General features: G+C 35.8%; 1 protein-coding gene and 1 non-coding gene across 2 annotated transcripts; both read right to left on the minus strand.

The window, feature by feature from the left end:
• On the minus strand, window positions 1-25,206 carry LOC127871800 (uncharacterized). Its single transcript, XM_052415001.1, has 3 exons — window positions 23,854-25,206; window positions 9,541-9,760; window positions 1-1,150 (listed from the first exon to the last, which is right to left on the minus strand). Exons 1-3 carry the CDS (start codon window positions 24,102-24,104, stop codon window positions 887-889), a joined length of 735 nt encoding a protein of 244 aa, XP_052270961.1. The 5' UTR covers window positions 24,105-25,206; the 3' UTR covers window positions 1-886.
• Window positions 16,634-16,715, minus strand: Trnas-uga (transfer RNA serine (anticodon UGA)). The gene has a single exon. It is a non-coding gene; the product is annotated as a tRNA-Ser (tRNA).
• Window positions 25,207-25,960: the final 754 nt, after the last annotated feature.

The following is a 25,960-nucleotide window of genomic DNA, read 5'->3' on the forward strand; positions in this document are numbered from 1 at the left end:
AAGTGTTTTTGTATTTATTAGTGCATAGGCATATTAAACCACTTACAATACTTACAAGTGTAAACATCCTTAAACAATTGCATACACGAAACTATTTACTATCATGAAGAAGTAAATATATATATACAACAAATGAGAAAATGTATAAATCTATGTAGTAAAAACAAGATCAAAACAAGGAAATACGAATCCTACTCAAATGCTAGTAACACGCACAAACGACTAACGTTCAGCAGCTCAAGTTGTTAGTGATACATTTGCATTACTGAACAGAAATGCAAAGTGTAAAACAAACCAGGGCCTATTATGACGAACATACTTAAGTCAATATCCTGACTTGACTTTGGGTAAGTTTTCTCATTGAGAGATGAGGTTACTTTGGTGTTCACAGACGTGTTTTGTGTTATCGAGTCTGGCTCAACCATAACTCTGAGGGAAAATAAGTGAAAATTAGTAAAGCTGCGATTTGTTCTTAAGCTAAAAGACATTCTCAAGTCTCAGCTGATTTAAAACTCAATTATCCTCTGAGTTAAGCTGAAACGTTGAGAATGTTCTCGATTTTTGGCAAAGACGTGAAACAAGTTTATTGCTATACATAATTTCAGCTTATTAATGTGCCACTCGCCTCATTCAGACGCTCAATTTCTAAATCATTTAATACCACGATGCAGTGAATTATTGCTTTTAACTTACAGAATACGGCTCTGTATATTTCAAAGCGCGGCATTTCACAAAACAACAAAAAGCTGAAATAATATTAACAGGTTCATGTTCATGAGCACTGTACATTATATAGCATTTATATAAAACGAACGGTTCCAGTGTTTTCCATCAACAAGAATTGTATATAATTTATATTATGTAAATTATCTAAAAGCTTCACTTTTTACGTATCACCATCACATAAATCCACTTGAACCGCCGTGTCATCTACAATATCTTCAGTATGGGCTTCAACGTCGGCTTGAACGTTTGTGATCTCGCCGTTCGCAATTTCGGGTTCTTCCGGTTCATCCGTATGGGAAATATGTTTACCAACTTCCTGTTGAATAAACTGGTACAGGAGAGTGAAGCTCCCTTCCGTGGCTTCCGTAAACCGGTCTGAACCCAACACTATCCGCAGTGTTTCAATAAAAGGTTTCCGATATTCCTGCAATGAAAACACAGCATTGGCATCAATGTTTGCTTGTTTTAAAGTTCCATCGCGGCGAAATGTAAACGACTGATAGATAGATAGATTCTGATATTACTATGAAACTTTTCAACAAGGTTCTTGCCCGATATCACGCTGTAACAAACCCCTGAGACACTAAAACATTAGCCCATTATGTAGAAGTAGTTTACTTTTATGGGAGATTAAGACGATGCATGACTCTTTCCCTTTATTGCATAAACAGCTACTAGTCTATCAGCCAGATGGGTTGGGGTGTACCACTCAGGGGGGGGGGGGGGGGGGGCAAAACAACACCTATCTTACTTGATTGTATACTTAATATAAAGAAACAAAATGTGTGATAACAATCTCAGTTGGGCAGCTATAAGTTATTATTGAGCTGTTTCTATGGCAACCGTCAGGCTTTGACTAAATAGATAGTTTAGCTAGTATAATTCTCAAATATTTCTTCCAAATTTGTTCTAGAAAAAAAAGTTTGGTGTTAAAATGAAGTTTATGATGATTACCTAGTATGATCTTCAGTTAAATATGCAAATGAGTACATTTGCATATCTATGAATATTAATGAGATTGCAAGAAAAGTTCTTAAAATATATCGAGCCTCAAAAATAGTAGGATCAATATATGAAAAAAAACACCTTCAACTACCAAAAAATTGCTACAAAAGGTATTTTAACTGAACCTGGTCGGGCAGAAGCTTCTTTAAAACATATCAAAAGTTTACCACAATCGGACCTCCGGAAAGTTTTTTTCAAGATGGCCGCCAATACCTATTAATGGTCATAACTATGTAACTATACAATCAAATTTGATGAATTTGGTGTATATTCCTAAGTTTCAAGGGGCAAATAACACATAAAGATCATCAGTCATTGTTTAAGTGTACAATAGTACTCACAAATCAAACATGGCATCGAAAATGGCCGCCAAGATGGCCGCCAAAACCTATAAATGATCATAACTATGTAAATATCCACTCAAATTTGATTATTTTGATGGCTATATATGGGTTTCAAGGGGCAAAGAAAACATTTAGATCATCATACATTGTATAGGTTTATTATATTACGTCCAAATCCAAACTCAACTTTAATGGATTTGGTGTCTATACCTGCGTTTCAAGGAGCAAAGAACACATACAGATAATCAGACATTCTTTAAGTTAACAATAGTACACACAAAAATCCAAAATGTCTAAAATGGCCGCCAAGATGGCCGCCAAAACCTATTAATGATCATAACTATGTAAATATCCACACAAATTTGATTTTTTTGGTCGATATACATAGGTTTCAAGGGGCAAAGAACACATTAAGATTATCAGACATTGTTTAAGTTTACTATATTACACACAAATCCAACATTTTGACCACCAAAACCTACTAATGATCATAACTATGTAACTATCCACTCAGATTGGATGATTTTGTTGTCTATACCGAGGTTTCGATGGGTCAAGAACACATATCGATTGTCAGACATAGTTTAAGTTTATTATGTTACACAGAAATCTCACCAGGCGTCCAATGACACAAGACGAAGGACCGCAAGTCCATTACTTTTGATGTGATGCTTGTTATGTGAAACGCCATAGTTTGGACCTGCCGCAATTTCTGGATTTTGACAAGAGGGTCAATATTTTTACAGGCAACACTGAATTGGCAGGAAATGATGCGTATCTTGCAAAAGTATCAGCAAAGCCAGTTCCCTGGGCCATTGTAAGTCAAACTCTTGCCTATGATTAATATGTACAATGGGGACAAAGCGTGCATTCTGTAAACATAAGTCTTAGTTTGCAACCTTGCCACAGCTTTCACACCTTTGTAACGTTTGACTAACCCTTGTATTGGAAAGCTGTCAAAATCATCATTGATGCGCCACAAAGTAGTTGAAAATGTTGTTCAGAATTTGGGATGTTTCATAAACGTATGAACTTGCGGGGGGAGGGGGGAGGGGGGGGGGCAAAGGATCCCTCATGGAAGAAACCGCTCTCAAAAACATACTTGAGGCTGTCTATTGAGAAATGCAATTGTGCAAATTGTGACACGAAAAGCTGTCAAGAGGGCTTCACGGCGCCATCTTCTTGTTGAAAAGTGCATACACAGCCAACTTTCAGCCGAAATGACCAAGGAAGATCCAGACATTCAGATGCTGCTGGATCATGCCAGGGATTGGTACTCTTCCCTTTTCATGGGCAAAACGACGCTAACAGATGATATGTTATGCGATTTTGATCAAGCTCGAGATGGCTACAGAGAAGTAGAAACATGAAATTGCCCAGACCTTAAAGACAAGCATAGTATGGCTGAATAATTAGCTTATGATTAACAATTCAAGGGTGTTGATTAAAGCATATCGTACTGGGTGTTGGTCGATGCAATAGGCAGTGCCCAATATGCTATCCATCTTTGCTGCTGCTGGATACATTACCTGCAATCTGCGTATTGCTACATATATATGCAGCAAATAAGCAACCTAGAGGAAACGCACCCGGACGTTTATCGAAAGTTCGGTATTGGTTTTCACGTTGTTTGTAGGAGCCATCAGTGCTGGGCTGGGCTAGGACTTGATCATGTTATTGAGCAAACATTGATGATAGAGCACATGTGTCCAACTCGCGGCAGTGGAATGACTGAGGAAATGCAATCCCCTTGGACCCTATCCGCAACATCCGAGCACAACAGTGCGATGCAGGATTACACAGACCTGACCTATACTACAAGTCCACAACATAAAGACTCAACTGAAGCGTGCATCAAAGGGGATTTTTCTGATCTAGAGAAAATGCAGACACAGATTACAACCTGATCACCAAACACAGCTGACCCTACTCTCAGAAACATGGTCAATGGGATAGTGGCTGGATCACATGTGAATGTTCATGCAATTGAGGCGGTTGGGAAAACGATCATAAGAGATATCATAGGAAAGTCAGTCTTTGCTTATAAATTCACGAGTAAATACAGGGCCAAATCTCTTTGGAATAGCTTGGCTGTTAAGATCGCTTCTAACAGTGCTTTTTATCCTGCTCTTCTGTTCCAGCGTTTTCTGGTGGTGTCAAACTATGGAGATCCCTCCCTTGCATTCGTATTGTCTTATGAACTGAGCTCCCATCCTGCTGCCTTCTTTGAAGCCAAGAACATACTTTGCACAGCAGATAAGCCTTAGATCGCTCAGGCAATATGAGAGTATGCTGTAGACACATCATGTGAGGCTGTTATGAACTGTATTTATGAAACAGATGCAAGATGGTGGCACTTTGCTGCATCGTTAACCATGTAGAAGGGCGACTCATATAACGCAATAGCCGAGTCTTATGTAGATTCAGTGAAAGGCATTACGGACAAGCGACAGCGGGGTTCGATGGCTACGAAGACGGTGATTATAACAAAGACAAAGCGCACCGGAAACGTGAATCATATTGTGAGTTTCAGCAAAGAAACAGGATGCTCATGTAAAAAAGGAAGACTTTTTGTCTCGTGACAGAAACAAGGCCGGCATGATTGCTCTGATCAGCACAACTTTGACTAAAATGGGATGCTATGTTGTTCTGTCTTCAGGGGATGCAGACGTTCAAATTGTTTAATACAATATAACGATCCCGTCGTAGCACCACAACGTTGGTGGGCGAGGATACAGATTTGCTCACCTTGATCCTGCATTACTCCGAAAGGGACAATAAGACCATCTTCTTCCGCTTGTATGTAAATAAATAGTCAAAGGAGCGCAAAGTGTATAATATTAACCTTTTGAAAGAACTCGTGCTTATTCAGGCTGTAATTAATCTTCAATGATTTTCAGCAACGGTAAACAATCAAGTCTACAGAAGTTTGTAAAACCTGATCCTATCGCGAAGTCATGTTCTGGTTCATTCTCTCTTCCAAATGTCGTAAATTGGATTTTATGATTATTCAACTCCTTAGCGATAACCTCATTTCGATTAAAGTGTCTCTTGTCTCCTAAACTGTGGCATTTTACATAACAACCATAACGTTTGAGTAACAAGTTATGGACCTTCGTATTGTGTTGATGGCCATTTTGGACGCCGTGTTGGATTTCTGTGCAACATAATTAGCTTACATTTTGTCTGATGATATAAATGTGATATTAATCTGTTGTTTGCTCTCTGAAACCTGTGTATATACACCAAATCCATCAACATTTGAGTGGATGGTTACATAGTTATAGTTTATAATCATAACTTTGTTTTGGCGGCCATCTTGGCGGCCATTTTGGACGCTGTGTTGGATTTGTGTGTAATATAATAAACTTAAACAATTTCTGATGCTCTTAATGTGTTCTTTCCCCCTGAAACCTATGTATAGACACCAAAATCGTCAAGTTTGAGTGGATAGTAACTTTATGATCATTCTGATAGGTTTTGGCGACCATCTTTGCGGCCATCTTGGCGGCCATTTAGGACGCCATGTTAAATTTCTGTGTAACATAATTTACTTACACTTTGTCTGATGATATTAATGTGTTCTTTGCCCCCTGAAACCTGGGTATAGATACAAATTCATCAAATTTAAGTTGATAGTTACATAGTTATGATCATAAATAGGTTTTGGCGGCCATGTTCGATGCCATGTTGAATTTGTGTGTACTTAATTAAACTTAAACAATTTTTGATGATCATTAGGTGTTCTTTGCCCCTTGAAACCTGAGTATAGACACCAAATTCATCAAATTCGATTTGATAGTTACATAGTTATGATCCATTATAGGTCTTGGCGGCCATCTTTGCGGCCATCTTGAAAAAAAAAAACTTTCCGGAGGTCCGATTGTGGTAAACTTTTAATATGTTTTAAGGACCTTCTACCCTACCAGTTAAAATACGTTTTGTAGCAATTTTTTTTTTTTGGGGGGGGGGGGGGTCAACGTGTATATTGACCCTTCTTCGGTTCAATTTCTCCCAGACAATTTATGAAAATTAAGCTGATTGAGGCCCCATCTTCAAAGGAGAAAAAAATACTAAAAGCTGCCACTACCAGACTGTTTTCAACCATTTTCATATGCTACTAGCATGCATCTTCCAAGATATATAGGTGTAGTTTTCCCCCATTACTGGTACACCCCACCTCAATTTTGGGTACTTGGCTGAAGGACTATACAGCGATTTGTCTTTGTCCCATTGGGCAAATACCGGTACAAGCCCTATTTGGTAAAATTAGCGGGAAAAAAATGGGACAATGCGCGTCGTGAAATTTTCAGATTTGGATATTGGTGCATTTGATTTTTTTGCTAACAATTACTTTAAAACTGACAACTCAGTGTTGTCAATTTGTCAATATTATATAAATGAAGGTTCAAGCCATATCGATGCATTGGGAATTTTACTAAGTTGCATTTTATTTACAAAAAAGTGTCGTTTTCCGGTACTTTATAAAGAAGCAAAAAATCGCTGCATTTAAGACAGTTTAATTTGATATACATCGGTGACAGAAAAACCCATTGTTTGTCAGCATATACACATATCAAATATGTGTTAGTGTCACTGCTGTTCATGTTCTTTTCTCACGCTTCAGATATATGTTGTAACATTCAGTGTAATGATAACGATTTCAAAGCATAATATTTATGGTGTCAGTATTAACAGAAAACAATACGAACAATCCGTACAATACTATGTACCGATTGCAGATACGTTACCTTAGATGTATACATATAAACATAAATTACATTTTTTAGTTAAATCTTTTAAATAAACCGTCAGGTGTGTACATGATATTATTTATATAAAGTATATTGTTTTGTTCTCGAAGAGTAAGCGTTTAAACACGGAGGGATAAATTTCAATCGCATTAAGGAAATTCGCGGAGGTTAAGCATATTTGACATTACATGGTATAATCGTTGAAATGCTGTATACAGTATTCACTGCACAGTATAAGTTCAAAAACAAACTTAAATTCAGTGGTTCATAGTGATTAACGAGTGTTTGCTGTTCAAGTTTCTTAACCCATTTATGCCTATAGTGGACTCTCCCATCCTTCTGAATTGGATCAATTTATTTCCAAAATTAGGGATGTATAGTATATTTATTTCTATATTAAGAATTTTTCTTACAGAAATTCCATTTAGCAAACAGCGCAGACCCTGATGAGACGCCGCATCATTCGGCGTCTCATCTGGGTCTACGCTGTTTGCAAAGGCCTTTTCTTCTAGACGCTAGGCATAAATGGGTTAAACTGTTTTGATCATAATGCGCCATCGATTTATAACCACCATACCTCGAATGTTGTTCAATGAATTTGTTCAAAACTATTTAATTTAAATTGAAAAGAAAACGGTGCAAAGTATAACGTCTTGAAACCTTTTATATTATTAGCAAAAATGTTTTCAGTTAACGAAATGTGTGAGCATTAAGACTGATGTATTCAGCTCATAGAAAAGATTTACAGCGATACACCTTTCGCACTTTACGAAACACTTGATCGAGTCAATAACGTGGCTGGGTTCTTTGAATCATAGTGGCGTATATGAATACAAGTTCATTATTAGGGAATCAGACACGAGTTATCATTCATACCATATCTCATCCAGCACGTTCACGTTCGGGAACTTTGTTAACACATTTCCTGAACATTTGATAAATTATGGCGTGAACTGACAGCGAAAATGCTAACATTTTCATTATGTGATTTTAAATAAGCACAGAAAATTAAAAAAAAAATAAGCTGTAGCATGTGATTAATTTGTGCAAGACACATTTAGTATGGTATGTTCATTTTCTTTCAGACCATACAATGACTGGGTATAATAGTAATATTTTTATGAGCATGATTTAAAGATGGGACTGAATTCCATGCACTGTAAACCTATGTACTTTAATATCGTGTTTTCAATATCAACGTGACTTACACTTAAATTTCACAGTTGTCATGCGAAAATGGATCTTAAGCTACATGCGGCCAGCGCAGCTCCAGACCAGCCTGCGCAGTCGCATGACGCGGCTCATGTAACCAATCAGGATATATCGATTTTAATTGACTTGTTGCACAGTTTTGCTCCGCCCCTCAGTTAATCTGCGTCTTTTGGTCCAAGGGTTAAAGTAATTTGAGTAGGGTAAGACATAGTGTGAAATTATTTACCACTGAAAATAGGTCAATTACACGAAATTGGTCACCTAGATAGGTGCAGAGGATGTTTATGATAATTTGCTGCAAGCAATTACGCGACAATCATCCGGAGATTTCAATAATGACCAAAGTCCCAACAGAAGTCCTGGGTACCTTCTTAGAAGTTACGATCATTTTTCGCGCATTTCCCCGCCAATAATACCTAACGGCCGAGTTCGAGGTGGTCGAAATGGCGCGATGCGTTTTGAACCACCAGTTATGTTACTACATACATTTATAATAATTTAGAGACAATCTAATTTACGATCAGCAGCAAGCGGCCAATACAGGGTGTAGGGTCTAGTGACTGTGTGGAGTACACAATTTAACGTTAATGCATGTTAACACACCGGTACGTAGTGCTCTCCGTCAAATAACTTTTTAAAACAGTATTTCTTAAGAATAACTAGTGCGTAGAAGACAGTTGTTATGCTGCTTATGGCAATGTTCAATAAATCAGAATTACTTCATTTCATAAGCCTGTGTCATTGGCCAAACAAATCGATGTGCAACGCATTCCTGTTCACGGTTTTGCTGCATGCAACGTGAATTTTTGGCACCGATTTATGACATATTCAATGATTAATTCTTAAATGTAAACATTTCGGCACAAAATGAACTGAAGCTTTTTGCAAATGTATTTTAATAACCTGACATATTGCCATAATGTTCTTAACGGTGTGTTTACATTCTGTTCAGCCCATTTATAAACTCATGTGAACCCCGTTGATCCTGCACCCTGAATACTTGTGAACCCCGTTGATCCTGCACCCTAAATACTTGTGAACCCCGTTGATCCTGTACCCTGAATACTTGTGAACCCCGTTGATCCTGTACCCTGAATACTTGTGAACCCCGTTGATCCTGCACCCTGAATACTTGTGAACCCCGTTGATCCTGTACCCTGAATACTTGTGAACCCCGTTGATCCTGTACCCTGAATACTTGTGAACCCCGTTGATCCTGCACCCTGAATACTTGTGAACCCCGTTGATCCTGCACCCTGAATACTTGTGAACCCCGTTGATCCTGCACCCTGAATACTTGTGAACCCCGTTGATCCTGCACCCTGAATACTTGTGAACCCCGTTGATCCTGCACCCTGAATACTTGTGAACCCCGTTGATCCTGCACCCTGAATACTTGTGAACCCCGTTGATCCTGCACCCTGAATACTTGTGAACCCCGTTAATCCTGCACCCTGAATACTTGTGAACCCCGTTGATCCTGCACCCTGAATACTTACTTCGAGCATTCTGTGAGTGAATGGAAGGTTCGGGGCATCGTAGCTAATCTCGTCTAACGCCTTGTCTACCTCCTCGAGGTTGGTTATTACACTTTCAAAGATGTTGTACATGTCCATCGCGTGCTCTTTGAACGGTTCAGATGATCTAAGCTGCTCGTCGTCCGCGAGTTTTTCAAGGTCAGGGTACTTCTTCTTGAATTGTGGATGGTAGCGGAAGAATCTGAAACGAAAGCAACGTTCGTGATGTTAATGTAGTGCATTTTACATTTATTTGTGAACAATGTGAATAGCCTAAACGTTTATTTTATACGCGAAAGAAATTAATTTATTTGTGCATATACTGCCGAGTCTTCTATAAGAACTTTCCTAATGCCTTTAGAAAAGCGTTACTGAATTAATGTATTTTATAATGTGTACTGTTGCTTTTTGTAACAACTAACTCTTCACGAAGCATCAACGCATGTTAAGTTATATGACTGTATAAGTAAAAGTTATACATTATATATGTGTATCACATGTTCACGTAGACATACACTAACTGATACATTTTGATATCCAGAGTTTGTTTGGGTTATCATTAGTTCGTAATTAAATCGCATCTCAATAATCAGACAACCGCATTAAGTGCCACATAGCATAGGAACACTTTCAATGAAAATGCTCGGCTATGCATTAAGGTTAATATGGTATTAAAATAAACGAGGCAACGGTATCCAAATTATCGGTAATATATGTATACTATATACTTATTTGTAAAAAAACAACATTTCAATAGTTTAAAAATCGGGAACTTGACTCTTAAAACAAAAACAGAACCATAAGTGAACCCTGAAGTGAAATAGAAACAGTACTAAGAAGCTAGGATTTAAATCTTTTTTTTCTAATCTACCATATACCTGCATGTGCGCAACTGTATGATAACTGTTTGTACGCATATGTATGATAACTGTTTGTACGAATCTGTATGATAAATGTTTGTACGGATCTGTATGATAACTGTTTGTACGAATCTGTATGATAACTGTTTGTACGAATCTATATGATAACTGTTTATACCCATCTGTATGATAACTGTTTGTACGCATCTGTATGATAACTGTTTTTACGCATATGTATGATAACTGTTTGTACGCATCTGTATGATAACTGTTTATACGCATCTGTATGATAACTGTTTGTACGCATGTTTATGATAACTGTTTGTACGCATCTGTTTGATAACCGTTTATACGCATCTGTATGATAACTGTTTGTACGCATCTGTATGATAACTGTTAATGCGCATCTGTATGATAACTGTTTGTACGCATATTTATGATTACTGTTTGTACGAATATGTATGATAACTGTTTATACGCATCTGTATGATAACTGTTTATACGCAACTGTATGATAACTGTTTATACGCATCTGTATGATAACTGTTTGTACGCATCTGTATGATAACTGTTTGTACGCATCTGTATGATCACTATTTGTACGCATCTGTATGATAACTGTTTGTACGCATATTTATGATTACTGTTTGTACGAATATGTATGATAACTGTTTATACGCATCTGTATGATAACTGTTTATACGCAACTGTATGATAACTGTTTATACGCATCTTTATGATAACTGTTTGTATGCATCTGTATGATAACTATTTGTACGCATCTGTATGAATACTGTATGATGACTTTGTGTGCGCTTATGTAAGATAACTGTTTGTACGCATATGAATGATAACTGTTTGTACGTATATGTATAATAACAGTTTGTATGCATTTGTATGATAACTGTTTACACGCATCTCTATGATAACTATTTTTACGCATCTGTATGATAACTGTATGTACGCATCTGTATGATAACTGTGAGTGCGAATCTGAACAATACCGGTAACTGTTTGTATGCATCAGTATGATAAATATTTGTACGCATCTGTATGATAACTGTTTGTACGCATCTGTATGATAACTTTGTGTGCGCATATGTAAGATAACTGTTTGTACGCGTATGAAAGATAACTGTTTGTAAGAATCTGTATGATAACTGTTTGTACGCATCTGTATGATAACTGTTTATACGCATCTGTATGATAACTGTTAGTATGCATCTGTATGATAACTGTTTATACGCATATGTATGATAACTGTTTGTACGCACCTGTATAATAACTGTTTATACACATCTGTATGATAACTGTTTGTACGCATATGCAAGATAACAGTTTCTACGCATCTGTATGATAACTGTTTGTACGTATCTATGTGAAAACTGTTTCTATGCATCTGTATGATAACTGTGTGTTCGCATCTGTATGATAAGTGTTTGTACGCATCTGTATGATAACTGTTTAAACGCATCTGTATGAAAACTGTTTGTACGCATATGTATGATAACTGTCAGTACGCATCTGTATGATAACTATTTATACGCATCTGTATGAGATTTGTTTTTACGCATCTGTATTATAACTGTTTGTACGCATCTGCATGATAACTGTTTTCACGCATCTGTATGATAACTGTTTGTACGCATATTATGATAACTGTTATACCGCAACTGTATTATAACTGTTTGTACAAATATGTATGAGATTTGTTTTTACGCATCTGTATTTTAACTGTTTATACGCATTTGTGTGATCACTGTTTTAACGCATCTGTATGATAACTGTTTGAACGCATCTTATGATAACTGTTTAAACGCAACTGTATTATAACTGTTTGTACGCATATGTATGCTAACTGTTTGTAAGCATATGTATGCTAACTGTCTGTACGCATCTGTATGATAACTGTTTGTACGCATCTGTATGATAACTGTTTGACGCATCTGTATGATAACTGTTTGTACGCATCTGTATGGTATCTGTTTGTATGCATCTGTATGATAAATGTGTACACATTTGTATGATAACTGTTTGTACACATATGTATAATAACTGTTTGTACGCATCTGTATAAAAACTGTTTGTACGCATCTGTATGAAAACTGTTTGTACGCATATGATTAATAACTTTTTGTACGCATATGTATGCTAACTGTTTGGTACGCATATGTATCTGTATAATAACTGTTTCTACGCATCTGTATGATAACTGTATTTACGCGTCTGTATGATAACTGTTTGTACGCATATGTATGATAACTGTTTTCACGCATCTGTATGATAAGTGTTTGTACGCATCTTATGAAAACTGTTCAAACGCAACTATATAATAACTGTTTGTACGCATATGTTTGCTAACTGTTTGTAAGCATATGTATGCTTACTGTCTGTACGCATCTGTATGTTAACTGTTTGTACGCATCTGTATGATAACTGTTTGTACGCATCTGTATGAAAACTGTTTGTACGCATCTGTATGATAACTGTTTGTACGCATCTGTATGATATCTGTTTGTATGCATCTGTATGATAAATGTGTGTGCACATTTGTATGATAACTGTTTGTACGCATATGTATAATAATTGTTTGTACGCATCTGTATAAAAACTGTTTGTACGCATCTGTATGATAACTGTTTATACGCATCTGTATGCTCACTGTTTGTACGCATCTTTATGATAACTGTTTGTACGCGTCTGTATGATAACTGTTTGAACGCATATGTTTGATAACTGTTTGTACGCATCTATATGATAACTGTTTGTACGCATATGTATGGTTACTGTTTGTACGCATCTTTAGGGTAACTATAGTTGCGATTTTCTCTGGTAACTGTCATTTAACATAATGTCATTTATTGTCTGAACATGGAAGATTTAAATTAAAGACTTTTAATTCAAGAAAACGGTCATATCTTAATACGTGGGCAAAACAACTGTTCACGCAATATAACTAGGAATATATATTATTAATCTCATTTTTCAACTGGTGGGTACTCATTTTCATGAAAAAATTTAAAGGATGTTTCTCCGTCCAAAGTGTTTTTTTCTGAGTTCTATATTTTCTTATATTTTGGAATTAATTAGAAAAAAACTCGAAAAATTGTCAATGCAAAAAACAGTGTATATATAGTTTTGAAGAGACTGTTAATGAAGATACAAATTGTGAAAAGTCCCTTGTGAGAAAAAAAATGCATACAATTTCAATACATGTTCTTCACAAAACGCATTTCGAATAATATGTAAAGATCTTTTATTACCGCCAGAGACTTGATCCAAATGGATTATTAGAACGTATTTACGAAAGCGCAAAGTCGATCCCACGTATACTAAAGGTTTCGAAACCATACAGTCATGTATATCGATGAAAATTTAACATTATTTACATTTAACGGTTCAATAAATATTCACTGACAAGGCATCGTGAGCTTTAATTTCAATTTGCATATTCGATTTTCAACTTATGGTGCTTGGTACACTGTGAGTAGAAGAAGTGTATAAGGTTACACCGTGAGCACATGAAATCACTTAATGGCTTAGCGTAATACAATCATAGTATTTAACTTCAGGTACATTGATTCAAGTAGCATTTTCAGGTACAGTTACATACTTTAAATTTATTATTTGGGCTGCGATCAGTTAAACTCCGATAAATTTCCGTCCCAGTGTTCGTGACGCTTAAATTTAGCGTATTATTTCACAGGTGCTTGAACAAATGGGTCCTTATATATATAATTAAAAATACATTTTATTATGTATATAAGAACCAAAAAATGTGTATTATTTAATGCGGGTCATTATTGTCTTGATATATATTCGGTATACGTTCACATTTCATATATTCGAAGTGATCAACTTCAAAAGCAATCGAGAAGAAAATTATGAAATTAAAAAATCAAGAGCACATAAAGTAATTGCATTTTTATTCCAACTTTACTCGATTGCGGTTGGGTTAGTGCGATTAAGCTCGCAACTGTCAAAATGGCGCGCTTAAGGTAGCGCAACCATAATGGACACCTATCTAAATATAATCTAATGTATTATTTTCTCAATCAGTATCATTTCACTGAACTACATGCACATTTTTAGGTAGGCTTTCCGTGCTTTTTAAAACAAGAGGACCATGATGGCCCTGAATCGCTCACTTGACTAACCAAATACAATCCCAACTCAGTTTTCATCAAAATCAACATTCTGACCAAATTTCATAAAGATTGGATGAAAACTGTGACCTCTATTGTCTACACAAAGTTTTTCTATTATTTGACCTAGTGACCTAGTTTTTGACCCCATGTGACCCAAATACAATCCCAACCCAGATTTCATCAAGACAAACATTCTGACCAAATTTCATGAAGATTGGATGAAAACTGTGACCTCTATTGTCTACACAAAGTTTTTCTATTATTTGACCTAGTGACCTAGTTTTTGACCCAAGATTACCCAAATACAATCCCAACACAGATTTCATCATGATAAAAATTCTGGGCAAATTTCATAAAGATTGGATGAAAACTGCGACCTCTATTGTCTATACCAGGTTTTTCTATTATTTCACCTAGTGACCTAGTTTTTGACCTAGTGACCTAGTTTTTGACCCCAGATGACCCAAATACAATCCCAACCCAGATTTCATCAAGATGAACATTCTGACCAAATTTCATAAAGATTGGATGAAAACTGTGACCTCTACTGTCTACACAAACAAATTGTTGACGGTTTTTTTATTATTTGACCTGGTGACGTAGTTTTTGAACTCAGATGACCCAAATACAATCCCAACCCAGATTTCATCAAGATAAACATTCTGGCCAAATTTCATAAAGATTGGATGAAAACTGCGACCTCTATTGTCTACACAAGGTTTTTCTATTATTTGACCTAGTTTTTGACCTAGTGACATAGTTTTTGAACCCATATGACCCAAATACATTCCCAAGCCAGATTTTATCAAGATAAACATTCTGACCAAATTTCATAAAGATTGGATGAAAACTGTGACCTCTATTGTCTACACAAGGTCTTTCTATTATTTGACATAGTTTTTGACCTAGTGACCTAGTTTTTGACCCCAGATGACCCTAATACAATCCCAACTCAGATTTCATCAAAATAAACATTCTGACCAAATTTCATAAACATTGGATGAAAACTGTGTTCTCTACTGTCTACACAAACAAATTGTTGATGATTTTTCAATTATTTGACCTAGTGACCTAGTTTTTGACCCCAGATGACCCAAATACAATCCCAACCCAGATTTCATCAGGATAAACATTCTGACCAAATTTCATAAAGGTTGGATGAAAGCTGCGACCTATATTGTCTACACAAGGTTTTTCTACTATTTGACCTATTATGTGACCTAGTTTTTGACCTAGTGACCTAGTTTTTGACCCCAGATGATCCAAATACAATCTCAAACCAGATTTCATCAAGATAAACATTCTGACCAAATTTCATAAAGATTGGATGAAAACTGTGACCTCTACTGTCTACACAAACAAATTGTTGACGGACGCACGCACACACGCACGCACACACGCACGCACACACAACGGACGCCGGACATCACACGGTCACATAAGCTCACCATGTCACTTCGTGACAGGTAAGCTAAAAATATACTGATTTTTTCAAAACCACCCCCACGTTCGGCTTGTGTCGAGTTTATTTGCACCCCTTGGGTATATTAAAGTTCCATAATTCATCCAGATTTCCAAATATGGGCATGCAGTTGGTGTGTACAGATGCAGTAAAGGTGTTCAAAGTTTAAACAAGATGTAATAAGTATTCTTTTACAGACTTTTATTTTTTATAACTTGTCATCTATGGAAGAGCGCCCTGAAATGTAAGTGGTTTCAGCCAAGTAGAAATTGGGTTGGTTAAAAACAAAGTGTCATAAAGTATTATGAAATAGTATTTTTTAAGTAATATGTTGAACTTAGTTTTTATAGATACACTATAAGCTGCAAAAATACCAAGAAAAAGAGAGATTAACCGTTTACTTTTTTCAATAAAAATAAAAATGCAACATGCATGATTCGAATTTTCAGCAGTAAATCACCCAATTAAGCCATAACGCTGTTTCAATTTTAAAAATTGAAGAATGGGCATAAAAATTGCAACATATTTAACAATAAACTTAGCTTATATGCTATATTAAATCAAATTACGTTAGAAAAGAAATAAAACGCGTTTCAAAAAGTATGCGTTGTCGGCAGGATTCGAACCTGCGCGGGAAGATCCCAAAAGATTTCAAGTCTATCGCCTTAACCACTCAGCTACGGCCACTTTAAACAGGCTGAATGTTCGAAGAAATCGCGGGAAATCATTATGTGACCTATCTTAACTGAATTGACAGTTTGACCATTACGTCTATATTCGAATGAACGCAACCAGTACTGATTTCAAGCTTTACATAAAAGTTTATGTTTGAAGATTTCGTATAAAAATGATTGATCTTCATTAACATTTATACTAAACGTAAATAGGCATAACAATTAACGCCATTACTTTGGCAAAGCAGTTACGCCAAGTCACTTCATATATAATTAAAACGCATCTGACTTCTGCATAATATTGATTCCTTACACTTGGTTAAAATACGTAAAAACAATGGTCGAATCCATTAAAATTCGACCGACCCGCTGCTTATGCATTGCATAATTGTATTAACCTGCAAATGCATCTGATGTTAGAAGTCATGTGAGCAAGCTATCAGATACGTTATCAATTACGAACTTTTCTGTTCTTTTCTTGATCATGATTATCAGAGATTTACAGACCGCGTCGGAACAGATTATAGCCAAACAGCGCGTCAGAACAGAACATAGCCAAACAGCGAGCTATTGTGGAGATAAATGCCTCAGCCTCAGGCCCATAATACATACTCTAGTATACATAATAATACATCAGCTTGTACGCCAGCTATTTTCCACAAAAGTAGATATACATGTGTATTTATATACATGATGGTGTTTATTGTTATCATATTTATATTTATACGTAAGTATAATAATTGATGTAAGGGTAAAGTTTAAGTTTTTTTTCAAGAATTTGTTATTATGTGTATCGAATACCAAAGCGAATGTGATATATGGACCAATCTCCCACACGTAGGCATTTACCTAGTTCGTATCGTGTGTGTTTTTTCAACAAACAATATGAGTAGGCTATTAACAGTTGCACAACATTAATTTTGTCAAGCAGCTTAGTAATTTATCCGGAATAACGTCAGTTTTTACGGGGGATTTGGCAGCGTCTATCGTGCTATTCCCTGATACGCATCGGCTAGCAAATTGAACCTGACTCTCGACAGGCCTTCACAGGTTCGTAGGAAACATTCCGAGTGTCAGCCTGTCTTCTTGCGAGTATAAACAACGTTTATCTGAGGGTGGTGGTGACGTGTGAAGGGGCTTGAAGATGCGGGTTGACTTCAAGAATCGCATCAGGCATAACTTAGCAAAACTTGCAACATTCAAGGGTGTGTGTGTTTTTCAATTAAATGTTATATTATTTCAAATGCATGGCACATATAACACAATAGTGCGCAAATAAAGCCAGTTGAATGCATATATTTTTGTATCACTGCGTATGCTTGTTGCATCGAAAAACTGTTTTAAGTCAATGACGCCCTCATTTTCAATATGTTGTGTATGTGTTTCTATTATATAAAGATCCGATATTAGTCAGCTCGTTTAAGAAGCGGTTTGACACCCAAATAAAATATATTAAAACATGTACAGTAAGGTACAGATCGGATTACCGGACATTTTGATAATCGGAACTTAGTAGAAATAAAATAATTTCTTTCGTTCTATTAAACTAGATTTTAATATACATTACGATGAAAACCATGGCCAAATACCACATGAATCTGCGTAAAAGGCAAAAAGTGGCCTTAACCACAAGCATGTTGTAGATGCAGACTTATAATTCGACCATCTTTTTCATACCGACCTCTTGTTTTCGAGTACACACCGCTATAAAAGACGGCAAAATTGCATTCCAGAATTCGATACATCTAAATATTACTAATATTAAACAAACCCGAATGTTAGTCAAGTTTGACATAAGCAGTGGCATTGTTGGTAAAAGCAAGTGTTTGGATATTTCATGGTTCAATATTCAACTGTCATAAATTGTGATCAAAGTGTAAAAAATTGGCAGTTTATATTCTACACGAATTCTGATAAATGTATTTAATATTGTTAAATTTTATAATATACAGTTCAGCAGTTCATAACATGTATTTGCAAAACACTTAATGGTTGACCCTGTTTAAAAGCAACCAGTGTACAAATCTGTACTTTGTGTTCAGCCCTATATTCGAAAAATGTACATATTTTTATTGCATTATTGTATTTGTACCGTTCAATATTTCATGTACATACAATAACACATTCTTAATTTCGTAAAAAACACTATACACTAATAATACTTCGTTAGCAGCAACTTAACGGTTTGTCAAACAAATTAGAACAATAAAATACACTTGATTTACAAGCTTGAACACCCATCAATTGTTCATAATTATAAAAATGCATAATTAAAATAAAATAATCATGTTTTATCGACTTCATCGTATTTAAATGATTATTCAATTTTGTTATAAGGTGCTTTACTAATATTTCCTTGTAAGCCAGTTAGTATTTAGAAACATTTATAAACTCAACGCCGAGATTCCCGAGCTTATCCACGTTCTTATCAGCTTCCCGGGCAAACGAACCGAAATAACAAATATTTAACCCAAATGATAAAGCTCGAAGAACAGTTCTAGATGTAGATAGTGTCAAATAAACAAAAATACAAAAGATAGCAAATATTGGAGTTTGAGACACACGGTTATGAAAACAACAACGCAAACAATACGGTGTAATTATATAAGAAAATTGGCCGTTTCAATGTTACAAAAGTAAGCACATACATGTGTATTTGAGAGTTGAGATACATGGTCACGAAAACAATAGCACAAAAAATACGGCGTGCTTTGGTAAAGAATTTAACCGTTTCGGTAAGACGAACTCATTTGACGCTATGACCTGCCTCAGAGGCAAAAGTGCGCCTAGTTAGATTTCAGTTTGTTCTTTTGGATTGGTCGCCGTCTTTCAGTAATATCGCGGCGGTCATTCAAAAGACATTTTTTTAAATATCATTAAACAGGTTGAGTATAAGGCTCAAATATTGTATTTCATTCGATTGACAATCTGCTTTAGGGGCTTGTATACAGATGTATTTTTTTCAATGTTGTTAAATTGTTAAATCAATAATGTTTGAATAGTCTTAACTTATTACAATAGGAAGAAAATATTTGAACGAAACATAATGCATACCTCCGGGGCCTCTGAAAGCAAAATCTAACTTAGCACAATGAAGGTTTTATAATTTTGCAATTAATTATAAACGCCATCTTTTTACTACTGATATTAAAAAAATATTGCAGAAATGCGTTATAATTATTTTCAATAAATGATCCAATTTTTAAACATTTTTCTTAAACAAGAGAGTTATTTCGCGTTTAAAAAAATGATGTATACATGATATATTACAATTACTTTGAAAATCGTGATTTTACCAAACGATGAGTCCCTTTTAATATTTGTTCAAACGTATAGTATATAAAACTCGACGCATGGTATACATAGTACAGTTTGTTTGCTTAATGTCCAAGTGAAAAGAACATGTAGCAGGGAAAATATAAAATACGATGAATTGGTTACTTCAACAATGAAACAATGGTTTCATTTTTTATACGTTTCTCCAGTACTTATCGCTATTGATTCGTTTGATGTTCAAATATATTAAATGTATACATGACAAATGGAACATTTTTTTTGTATTGCAGTTTAATTTGAATTTTGATGCTAGCCTCTTAGATCTAAATGAAAATTAACTGTTTAGCGAACAAATATTTGCCGATTGAGAGGTGTTTGCACGGTCTAATGCTTAGAATGCTCCCAATGCTATTTTTGCATTGACAGTTACAAGGATGTGATTGCACTGTTTCTGTCTTATCTAGAGTGATATGAAATATCTCGTGCAGTTGAAACTTCAGTTTCGGCTTGTTTATATGAGTCACATGTATTCGGAATGCAAGAATAATTGATAGCGACGAAGCGATGTTTGCACATACTGAATAATACGCCATTTATAAATAATTACACGTAAAATGCTTGGCATGAATAGTGGCACGGTGTTTTGTTTCGTTCAAATTTGGGTCATGTATGGGTCTCATTCCGAATGGAAAAAAAGTATATATTTTAGCCAAATGGAACCTCAAAATGCCAAATTGAAGATTTAAAAAAATCATTTTTGTTTCAATAAGTCTCAACATTTAATTAATCTCAAATCCATCTCTATAAGTTAAACCTTAGTAAATATAATATTAATATCACTTAAATTCTCAATTTACAGTATTTGTCGGCAAAATATGAACAAGACTATTTCCCCAAATTTAGTCAAAATGACGCGAATTTTCCCAACGCAAAGGGACCTAGCCCCATTCCCCAAGTGGTCAAAAACACTACTGACAATTTTTGGCTCTTGTTGGGTAATTCTTGAATGTAAGCCTTATAAAGCTTATTGTAGCACTTACATTGTGTTGCTTCCATATGTATATGATATGCAATAATAACGTCATTCATTTTAGCGCAATAACAACAATGACACAAAACATTATAGATTATAAATATTAATCCTATTCATTTATCACTGTTTCAATGCATTGTCGTTCATTGGGTTTTGATATTAATAATGTAGATTTTTATTTCAATTTTCATTGAAATGTACGTTCTTGAATTCGCAAATTTCAAACTTTTGAAATATATAATGCATGCATAAACAATACTTGAGTACAGTACATATGATTGCATTTGAATGGACGATACAAAGTCGAAGTGGATGCTGTTACAATTATATACCTTATTAAAATTGACACTGTAAGTTATAACAATAGGCCAATGGACTGAAGTTTATTTAACGAATAGCATTTATAGCTTCGAGTATGAAATTTTATAAAATAATTAATTTTCTAAGATCTCATGTGTCGTTCATTTTTTTCTTAAAAAACAACAAACATAATTATCATTAGAGAAGGACTTTATTTACAACCATACTTGACCAGTCCATTTATGAGTTGATTTATTTGTATGCAAACGTTAATTCAGATAAAAGCTAGAAGGTGCTATAAGCCCTTTGGGCAGTTATCCTGATAGGACCTAGAGGCTCTAAAGGGGCCGTTTTATATTAGTGCGTGTGTGCGTTAACTAGCTTCATTTTCATCACCCAAGCGGACTGATTCAAAATCAATTATTGCATGCAGATAACGTTCAGTAATGTTCATTACCCATGTAGTAATAACATGATGACCAAATGCCCTCGGTTTTTCAATTGAAAACCGAAGGAACTAAACGGTTTTAAACAGCTGGTGCGATTTAAAGCAAAATAAATGTGGCGTCTACCCTTGATTTTTACCTGGAACCATTTTTGAACATGGCTGAGATATCATACAATGAACAATTGTTTTGAAACAGTTGTAAGGTGATCGAGCAAAACACGCGACACCTACAGTGTTCAGAGGTTTTTACTGTATGGATATGAAATACCACTACTACGCCCCATGTTTTTCAAAGGATCGGAAGCGTACACTGGAATAAAGATTGGACACAAGTGTGACTGGTGTGGTGTGTTCACTAGGTTTCGCTAGAGCAATTCAGGACACCTGCCATGCACATTTGCGGCCATGCTTTTCAACGGACCTCAGCCGTTTTTGAACTCGCCCAAGATATCATTTGGTTTATCTTTTGAGCAAGCCAAGAGATTTTTCAAATAAAGTGTCGTCTAGAGTGTTTTCATAGGGTAATCAAAGTCATATCACAAAAACTACCCCGCCCATTAGCGGCCATGTTTCCAACCCCCCCCCCCCACCCCAGCCCTTGTGGCAATATGATCTAAGGTCTGAACTTATCTGATATCATATCATTAGAACTGATTTTCCGACAAGTATTCATGAACTTGACAAAAATATGACCTCCAGAACGTTTACAAGGATTTACATATCGCCATATCGCAAGCACGTACTGGCCCGCCCCCTCCCACCCCCTGGTGGCCATGTTTTTATATTGACCTGGACCATTTTCAAATCTTATTCTTATCTTATTGGAACAAAGGTTCTTGGTAAGTTTCATTAAGCTTTTACAGAAAATGTGATTTCTAGAGTATCCACAATGATTCACTGCAGCCATACAGTGGAAAACCTCCCCGCTCTCCTGGCAGCCATGTATTTCAAACCTGGATACAATTTGGAAAAACATTCTTACCAAGTTTCATGTAGATTGAGTAATAAATGTGGCATCAAGAGTTATCACACGCTTAACGTTGACGATGCACGACCGACGACAAACGACGAACAAAAGGCTGTCCCACGACTTCTTTTGAGACCACCTTTTGAACGTCGTTTGTAGTCCGTGCAGCGTCAACATTTATAAAGACGTAACTTTAATAATGTTAAACTTTTGTATATTGTTATTCGCATTCACGAGACAGTAAATAACTTACATATTTGTGTATGAAGACGATGTTCTATTGCATAAGTCTGACAAAACTGTCTGACTGCTTTAGTTAAGGTATTTTGAAACAGAAGAAATACACCATTCCTAAATGAAACTTGTGAAAATGACCCTGAATAAGACCAACGCGAAACATAATCTCCTCTCGATTTTTTCTCAACCGTTATTTTGACATGCATCTGTTTCAGTTTAAATATTCCTGTCAAGCAAGACAGGTTTTCATTGTTACTTTATGTTTTTAGTTTATAAAGCGAAGGAAATCTATCTAGCTAAACGGACAAGAACGGGATGCATGTGTCTAAGGAAATTGTTGATGTTTAACTAGACGAAAATGGAATAGATTCTGACCAATATAAGCGGTGATTAAAAGCACTAAGTTAGATTTACAACAAAACTCGGAAGATCTACGTAAGAATACCACTGTTGTACTATTATTTTTTTTTTTAAATTATCATATTTCCGAACTGTGAAAACAATATATTCTTATTATTCACCCAAGTGGGAATAACGACCTCTTTTTACGCGAACAGTCTTATTCTTTATATTTCTGTAAATTAAGTGAACAATTCAGTTTACACAAAATCATATTAAAGCATACTTTTCTCTATTAGTCACTTTTCTTTTCTTGCAAACTGCATTAGTAACACTTAAAAACATTTAAGACGCTTTTAATCACATATTTGTAAAAATGTGTACATGAAGAAATGTTTTGGCAAAAAGCATCATTTGTGAAAACATAAAATGTGAAAAATAAACATTGTTTAAAAATGTGAAAAATAACATTGTGAAAAATAATTTTAGTGAAAAAAAGTATTTGTGAAAAATCGAATCCTACTCAGCTCTATAGATCCCTTCAGACGTACCTGATCATAGTCTCCATCGCACTGTCCTCCAAGGAACGCTGCACCGCCTTCCAAGCGTTCCGGATGCTGAAGATCTGTCGGTAATGGGTGAACGGAAGTCGCGGGTCTACGGTCTTGCGCGCCGACTGAGACTCTGGGAGATTTATTGTCCGCTTGGATTTTTTATTCCCGGTGTCGTTGCTTGTTTTTGAATCCTTTGATTTTCTTGATGACGATTTGGATCGTCGGAATTTCGACTTTAAAGCGCCCATGCCGGATGTGTGTTAGTTGTATGTGACCTCAACTTAGATTTATTTCTTAGTTGAATTCAACCCACATTATGTGAACGTATTATTTTCTATATAACCAAAGCAAATCACTAACGCGTTCAACAATACAATAAGCGAATTTTCTCACGCTTTAAATATCGAACACTTGAAACAGTACCCGCACTGTCCAAATCATTTATTTGCTTAACACTAAGAGTTAACGAAATTAAAAACACATAAATTCCTTCAGCAGTCTTAAAGAGTATACAAGTAGATGCAAAGTAAATAGTCCCGTCTGAAAGGTGCCTTTCACTCAATATTGATCTTCTGGCATTCAATACACATAAAATTATAAAAGTGCGATTTAATATATACATCAACTGTCAAGTCTGAACGTAAACCCCGGATTAACTGCCGATAGTTGATATACCGAGGTATTGAATACGTATTATTGCATTAGTCCTAATTCGTTTATTCCGATTTAATGGAAGAGAAACACAACACAAGCGACAAACCGTTTGGACGTAAATGTAAAGTAAATATTGCGATAGGTAAAAGCGCTGTATATTTCCTTCCCCCAAACGCACAGTGGCTACACACTATATTCATATCTATGATCACGGTTAAACTGGTGTATCTTGTCGAGATGTCAGTTGCAGATACAACGAATTCACGCTCTATGCTGGTTATGCATGTTTGACCCACAAAACAGCTGTTGCGGTTCTTTTGTTTAATAATAACATGTTGCTCACGTTACTAAATGTGCCTGAATACACGTTAATATCCACGAGTAATATAGCTGAATTGCGAATATTAACTTACCGTACTTGACCTCAATGTTTTGGTCAAATCGAGATCGATGTATGGTTAGTGTCAATCGTGATACATCGACTATCTCCGGCGTACTCCGTAAGATAGATTTATGCAAAAAATCGTCTGCTTATTCAGAGTTTGTTGGCGTAGGCATAAGTGATACATAATCTATAATTTAAAGGGGAATATTGGTGGTATTTCCCCCTGAATATAGACACACAGTAATATTCCTTCTCTTCACATATATGTTTATACAAAATGCAATATCCAATTGATAGAAACGTAAAGAAAAAAATGTATTCACTGCCCAAACTTTTTTTCGTTACGCGGCGCTTCTTGCCTGTAGACATAGATTGTGCGCTTCGAAGTTCGATGTAAATGTCAACCCCAACCTGAAGTACAGTTATCAAAAGCTCGCATTTGCACAGTGGTACTTTATTTATTTGAAATAATAAACGTTTTATAATAAAATATATACAAAGGTATAAGCCGTGGCGTTTTCATAGTGAAATCGAATGTATATCACGCCTGAACTGACTGTTAGGATGTCATGTACGACATAGGGTACCTTTTATAATGTTAAACAATACCAGGGCCGTACCCAGGAAATGTTGACTGGGGGGGCCCAAACGGGGAGGGTGCGGGAGGGGTTGCCCCTCCGGAATAGATTTTTTTTATTAGGCACTGTTCAAGGTGAATTTTAATGCATATAGAAACATATGTTGTGTTATAAATTTATGGATATATAACAAGTAAATCAGCACTTTTCTGAAGTCTAAAGCTTTAACCATTACGGGCCGTCCGTAAAGTATGTCACGCTCCAGGTGGGGGGAGGGTGAGTAAGAAAGTGACAGTTTGTGACATGGGGGAGGGGGGTCAGGTATTATACATTTATTGTATGCATAAATTTCATCAGATATAATAGTAAATCAGAAATACGATGGTTATATAGACCCTATTTAACACAGAATCAGCTCAAACGAGTCGTACTAACATACAACTGTGAATAATGTAAATTTGGCTTCAGACCCGGAACTTCTAAAAGA

The sequence above is a fragment of the Dreissena polymorpha genome, chromosome 3 (assembly GCF_020536995.1).
Source record: "Dreissena polymorpha isolate Duluth1 chromosome 3, UMN_Dpol_1.0, whole genome shotgun sequence".
In the NCBI taxonomy this organism is placed as follows: domain Eukaryota; kingdom Metazoa; phylum Mollusca; class Bivalvia; order Myida; family Dreissenidae; genus Dreissena; species Dreissena polymorpha.